Raw genomic sequence first — 6,991 nt, 5'->3', positions numbered from 1 at the left:
GAGGTCGAAATTGAAAATGCTCATTGCTTTCTAAAATAATTGGAGAAAAAAAATGAAAATTTATTAAAATTGTTTGGTAACCTGCTTGGTTATACCGCACTCATTTGGATTGTATTTGATTAATTTAAATTTGTTTTTCTATAAATGTCAATAATAAATTAATCATTCGGTCAAAAAGCTTAAAAATGTAATGCGTAAGTTTTTATTATAGCTAAAATATTAATGATACATAGGCATCATGGTTAGGTTTTATAAGCTTTTAAAGTTCAAATTTCGTCAAAACCACAGTTAATTTGTAGTTCAAAACTTATAAAATATTAAATGTATATAGCTAAGGCTAAACAATTTAATACAAGGTCTTTCATACAAGTAATTCATTCTTTTCCTAAAAATTACAGATTGTTTATGAAAATTGGTATGCAAATACATTGTTTTTTCAAAAATGAATTCATTTTGGTAAGACATATATGCAATTTACGTCTTGCTTACTATAGTTGACAGTTGAAACTTGATAAATATTTTTGAAAAAGTAATAATAATATGGTCAATGATGGGGGGGGGCTTCAGCCCGTTAGCCCCCCCCCCTGCGGACGCCACTGAGTCATACTTATTTAATAGATTTATTATTTGAAATCTGTCGGTAAATTTGGAAATTTTACTTTTGGTATTAATACCAATGGAAACTGTGACAGCATGATGTTTAGAAATAGTGAAGTTTGTATTGTTTGGATATATTATTAAGGCATTAAGCCATGAGATTTTATAGCTACACAGCAAACTGTTCTAAACTGGAAAGCCGATATACTTCTAACTGGCAAACACAACTGAAAAAAAAAAAATACTTAATTACTTACTTGTCATTAGTTATAAGTTAATATGTTCTTTTTATGATTCATACATAGACACAAATTGACTAAATTTTTTGGGGGGACTCAAGCCCCCTCTCCATAGGCCATATTGCTTAGTACTACAGAATATAAAAATTAGTACTAATTACTAGATTTTGAACTAGGGGGACTAAGTCCCCCCATATTTGCGCTAATGAATTCATACAACATAGATATTATAATTCATTTTTTTTTTGGGGGGGGGGGGGCAGAGCTCATCACCAAGTACCTATGTTTAATATAGGCACACCAATTCATAAATATATAAAATTATGGATTCTGTATGAATTTAAAAACAAAATAAGTAAAATCATACAATTAAACTTGTGTCAACTTTTCTACTTATAACCTACTTATAATACCTAGAAATATGTTTAAGGGTAACTTATACAACTAACATTCCAACATCAACATGTATATTGAAAATAACAAGTTTGATAACTGAAAAATATTCAGTCAAAATATGAAATGTTCCACAATTAATTCATAAGCTAGGAACATTATGTACACAGTGGCGGTCAAACGTGGAAATGAAAGGGTAGATCCCCCGCTCCCCATGATGATATTTTTTCTATGTTTAAGAGCTGATAACAATAAATCATAGTTTTAGTAATTAGTAATCAAATAGTGCCCGTTATTAAATCAACCATATTCCCCCCCCCCCTTTGAGAAAATCATTTAATCGTCAACAGATATACTATAGTTTAAAGTTTTCATATAAAAATATGTCTACCTGCAGTAAAAAGTAATTTTTTTATTATTATTTATATTTTTATGTTTAATAGTAGCAATTATTTGAAGATGAATGTAAATTAATAATGTTGACGGCGTAAAAGTCTAATAAATATTGGATAAATTATTAATAGGTATGAAAACTATTTATACTTTCTATTTCTTTGAACTAAGATATACTTAATTTGTGATGTTGATAATCAATTATTTTCATTAATTCATATTTTTGTGCAACAAATAGATAGTAATCATAAATTACAGTTGAAGAACATGATTAATTACGATTTAAACGTTTTCTCAAAGTAAGTCGGCAGGTAGCAAGTCTAAAATCGATTTGCATCATAAATTATAATGATGTGTGGAGTGCTCAAAAGTTGAATATTATTAGATACAATATAATTGATGGAAGATAAGACTTACCGTTTGAGCGAACTGCACTCGACGGTGTACGTCGTACGAGTAATTAATTTATGATGAAGTGATGTACCTATAATTTAAGTATTAACTAGGTAGGTAGGTAATATTTGAAAATTCTGAGTATTGTTGTAATAATATATAGTTTATTTGGTACTCAGAATAGTCTATATTCAGAAATTACGTCTTGCAACAAAAATTTTTATCTCAGTAAGTGAACCTGTTGACTGTTATCTCTTATCAACGCTGTTATCTTCGCATTCCTATTAGGTATTTCGGTGTAATATTCAGTGACCTCCGACTTCCGAGTCAGACCAGTGGACTGTGGTGGCGCTGTGTAACTAAGGAAACGCAATCCTAGCAGACCGCATGCATTTTGTAACGTTTTGAAAATATGGAAACGATTGATCAAACACTGCCGTGAACACTGAACAGTGTTATGCGAGTAATAATATTTTCGCAGTTTGCCGATTAAAGTAAGAATCTCAATACCTACGTTATTGGTGAGTAGGTGCCCATATTATGAAATATATTAGTTATAATTTTATAATCCCTTCCAATTTACAATACCCAATAATAATATATCACTGGCAATTAAATAATTGAAATATAGTGTTATTATTATTAGGTATAATTATTGTTGTGAACAATATGTAATATGTGTAGGTGTTGTACCTGTTAAAAAAAAATGTCTACTCAATAAAAACGAAAACGTATTAAATAGTACAGTTATTTCATAAAGATGTTAGTAGGTAGTACTATTTTTAAAAACATATTTACAATTAATTCAATATATTACCAAGGATAAGTTGTTGAGATGCCATTTAAAAATGCTATACATTAGATACCTATCAATTATTATTAATTCTAGCAATCTTCCTACAATAATGGTTCAGGTGAAATTGAAGCAGTTTGGCGTAGGTGCCTCTCGGTCTCATCGTTTTCTTAATATCTATACTAACATCCAACCATAATCTTTTTATTTTGTACACGTAATTTTGCTGATGATGATAGGTTTGTTCATATTATATATTATTGATATACCTATTATATTATTATGTATACTAATTGCTAACACTGAACCTTATATGTAATATTTATACCGCGTATCCGAGTAGCGCCAAAAATTATTATAAATTTTGTTTATTTATTGTACCCGGGAATCTTTTACACTAGTATAAATGTTAATAATTATTATTTTAGAATGTTTTTAATATACTTACTTACACAAATTAAGCAGTACTTACCAAATTTAGAAACTTCCCTAAATTTCTAATCAATTTTTTTAAAAACATTGAATTTAACTGTAGGTATATTACCTTTTTCTATCGACTAAACTCTCTCCGATGTCAAGTTCGATACATTGAAAATATTAACTTTTATCTATTTATTTATTTTTCAGTTAAAAAAATGGGTCGCTTAGCTACTGTAGCCGTAAGCTGCTTGAATCAATGGTCATTAGATTTTGATGGTAATAAACGTCGTATATTGGAAAGCATTGAAATTGCAAAGCAATGCAATGCAACATATCGTAGTGGTCCTGAACTTGAAATATGTGGCTATAGTTGTGAAGATCACTTCCTTGAGAGTGACACACTTTTACACTCATGGCAAGTTCTGGTTGAAATAATGATTCATCAATCGTCATCAGATATTTTGGTTTGTTATAGACATTATTTGATCATACATTAGCACTAATTATATTTTAACTACATTAATAATATTAAATGTACATTTAGATTGATGTTGGCATGCCAGTGATGCACAAGAACTCCACCTATAATTGCCGAGTTGTGTTTCTTAACAAACGTATTTTATTGATTAGACCCAAATTACTTATGTGTGACTCTGGTAATTATAGAGAATCTCGCTGGTTTACTCCGTGGAGAAAATTACGAACAGTTGAAGATTTTTACCTACCTCGAGTTGTGCAAAAACATACAGGCCAAACTATTGTACCCTTTGGAGATGCTGTTATTGCCACCGCCGATACATGTATTGGGTATGAAATATGTGAAGAATTGTGGACCCCAAATAGTACACATATTCCATTATGTATGGACGGCGTTGAAATAGTTGTCAATAGTTCTGGTTCTTATATGGAATTGCGGAAATCTACACTTGTTTTAGATCTGATTAAATCTGCCACTTTTAAAAATGGTGGATGTTATTTGTATAGTAATCTTAGAGGGTGTGATGGTCAACGTGTTTACTTCAATGGTTGCTCAAATATTGTGATGAATGGTTCTTTAATAAAAGTTGGTACTCAATTTAATCTAAGAGAAGTAGAAGTCACGTGTGCTACAATTGATTTAGAAGATATTCGCAGCTATAGAAATGCTATAAGGTCTAGATCTAGCTCTAGTTCAGAGTCGTACCACAGGATTAATGTACACGACTTTAGTTTATCAAGAGAAACACGTAAAATACCAGATCCCATTTTAACAGAATTTAAATGTTTATCCCCAGAAGAAGAGATCGCCTTAGGACCAGCATGTTGGCTTTGGGATTATTTAAGACGTTCAAAGCAAGGTGGATACTTTTTGCCATTGAGTGGTGGTGTTGATTCATCAAGTACAGCATGCATAGTATTTTCAATGTGCAATTTAATATATCAGGCATGTAAAGATGGTGACACACAAGTTTTGAATGAAGTACGCACAATAGTTGGTCAACAAAATTATTTCCCTCCTAATGCAAGAGAATTGTGCAATCAATTGTTTACAACGTGTTACATGGCTACCGAGAATTCGTCTTCTCAAACAAAAAAACGAGCTGAAGAATTATCTTCTCAAATATCTAGTTATCATTTGAGTGTTGTTATTGATAAGGTTGTATCATCTGTGATCTCTGTATTTGTTGGTCTAACTGGTAAAACACCACAATTTGCTGTATATGGTGGATCTCCGCGTGAATCTCTTGCCTTACAAAATGTACAAGCTCGATTGAGAATGGTTCTGACATATTTATTCGCTCAATTAATGCTCTGGGTCCGTGGTCGACAAGGAGGACTTTTGGTTTTAGGGTCAGCTAATGTTGATGAAGCTCTAAGAGGATATATGACGAAATATGACTGTTCAAGTGCTGATGTCAATCCAATTGGTGGCATTTCAAAATCGGATCTCAAAATGTTTCTTAGATATTTTAGAACTAAGTATTCATTGTCATCAATCGATGATATAATAAATGCCACTCCTACAGCAGAACTAGAGCCCTTGATAGCTGGACAAATTACACAGTCAGATGAAGCGGATATGGGAATGACTTATGACGAGCTCAGTGTTTATGGGAAGTTGAGAAAGCAAAATTATTGTGGCCCGTACAGTATGTTTTGTAAGTTGTTGTTATTGTGGGGTGATCAATATACGGTCGAACAAATTGCAGAAAAAGTAAAGCACTTTTTTAGATGTTATGCTATAAATAGACATAAAATGACAGTCTTGACTCCTAGCTATCACGCTGAAGCATATAGTCCAGATGACAACCGGTTTGATCATCGTCCATTTCTATACAATGTTATGTGGCCATGGCAGTTCCGATGTATCGATAACAGAGTTGAAGAATTTAATGACAAAAAAAATGAAATTCCTCGATACCATTTATCCTTAGAATCAAACAGAAGTGAAAAATATGCAGTAAATGTTTAGTAAAATTATTGTTTGATTATTATTTTTATAGTTGTATTTTAATTTTTAATCACTATTTAAAGACTAATTATATTTTTATTACTTATTTATCTAGATAAATCAAAAGTAGTTTGTATTCATGATATTACAATCACATACTAATTATTATTGATTTATTGTAAAAAATCATATAATAAATTAATGACACTAAATTATGATCAACTAATAAGAGTAAGAGCACTTTGTGTAGTAGATTTGTTCCATTATAATAGGTAATTAATTTATTAAATATACTAAAAAAATGTTTTCCCTAAAACTGTTTTTGAAAAGAACAAGAAGTTTAAAGTTATAATAATGTTGTTGTTTTGTATCCTAGCGGCGTTCTTTTTGTTCATTGGCAGTTATTTTGTTTTATTAGCATATTTATAAATGTCTAATGTCTATAGACTATGAATTTATAATACTTCAGAGAAGTAAGTCAAGTCTAATGTAAGATATAATAAATTTCTTAAATTATTTTATCTTAATTATTTGTTTAATAAAAACAGAAATACAGCAACTCGTATATGACAGATTACTAAATAATTATTTTTAAATAAACTACTTAATTTTAGATCAAACATATTATGCGACTTTATTTGTATGGATCAACAAATGATCTATTACAGATAGAACAAAAAATCTTTTTTTGTATTGTGCCTACTTATAATAATATGTCAAAATATAATAATTTATCAATATTGTAACTTCATAATGTATGGATCGGAAACAAGATGTGATAGTGCGTATTAATATTCACCGACCGTATAATATCATATTATATGGTATATTTGTCATCTCTGTGTATGCGGCATGTGTATACCTATGTGGTACTGTACTAAATACATTAGTTCTACTAATTAAGTAATTACAATGTATTTAATTCAGTCGTTATGGTAGGTAACTATTACAATGATATTTATACTTTATAGGCATTGTGCCACATAGCAACAATGTGGCTAGCTACATATTAAAATATATAATAAGAATAATAAAACCCGTAGGTACCTACTACCTAGCAGGTTAAAAACATAATAATAAAAAAATACCATGAATATACAATATATTAATATGGATAATCAATTAAAAAAATATGTTTAAATGTATTATATCGGCAGTCATGTTAAGTATTCGAATACTTGTATTTAAATACTTTTTTTGTATGTCAATTAATAGTCCCATATTATACCATGGCATACAAGATAATGACCACCACTGGTTGAATTGGCATTTTACTTGAATCTTTAAATAGTCTTATTTATTCTCATTTAATGGGTGGCACTGTGGTAGTAC

The 6,991-nt window shown here is 30.1% G+C and overlaps 2 protein-coding genes across 3 annotated transcripts in view; both read left to right on the top strand.

Moving 5' to 3' along the window:
• Positions 1-2,536, top strand: part of LOC100162436 (embryonic polarity protein dorsal) — a 13,231-nt gene extending 10,695 nt beyond the window's left edge. The window contains exon 11 of the mRNA XM_016806032.2: positions 2,304-2,536. Coding sequence (XP_016661521.1) covers positions 2,304-2,317 — 14 coding nt within the window. The 3' untranslated portion in view covers positions 2,318-2,536. The remainder of the gene's footprint in view (positions 1-2,303) is intronic.
• LOC100164528 (glutamine-dependent NAD(+) synthetase) lies at positions 2,328-6,244 on the top strand. Of its 2 annotated transcripts, none has more exons than XM_001947159.4 (3): positions 2,328-2,509; positions 3,436-3,692; positions 3,773-6,244. In XM_001947159.4, exons 2-3 carry the CDS (start codon positions 3,444-3,446, stop codon positions 5,678-5,680), a joined length of 2,157 nt encoding a protein of 718 aa, XP_001947194.1. In that variant the 5' UTR covers positions 2,328-2,509; positions 3,436-3,443; the 3' UTR covers positions 5,681-6,244. The 2 variants fall into 2 exon arrangements, with proteins under 2 accessions (XP_001947194.1, XP_001947237.1); XM_001947202.5 differs by having other exon boundaries at positions 2,399-2,536.
• Positions 6,245-6,991: the final 747 nt, after the last annotated feature.

The sequence above is a fragment of the Acyrthosiphon pisum genome, chromosome A2 (genome assembly GCF_005508785.2).
Source record: "Acyrthosiphon pisum isolate AL4f chromosome A2, pea_aphid_22Mar2018_4r6ur, whole genome shotgun sequence".
NCBI lineage: Eukaryota > Metazoa > Arthropoda > Insecta > Hemiptera > Aphididae > Acyrthosiphon > Acyrthosiphon pisum.
The sequence above is the reverse complement of the archived record's forward strand: the minus strand, read 5'-3'. Positions and strand labels throughout refer to the sequence as shown.

Bases quoted from the DNA above. Each gene is read 5' to 3' on its own strand.
- LOC100164528 (XM_001947159.4), top strand. From the start codon at position 3,444: ATGGGTCGCTTAGCTACTGTAGCCGTAAGCTGCTTGAATCAATGGTCA. The intron at 3,693-3,772 runs GTTTGTTATAGA...ATGTACATTTAG, and splicing joins AATCGTCATCAGATATTTTG to ATTGATGTTGGCATGCCAGT.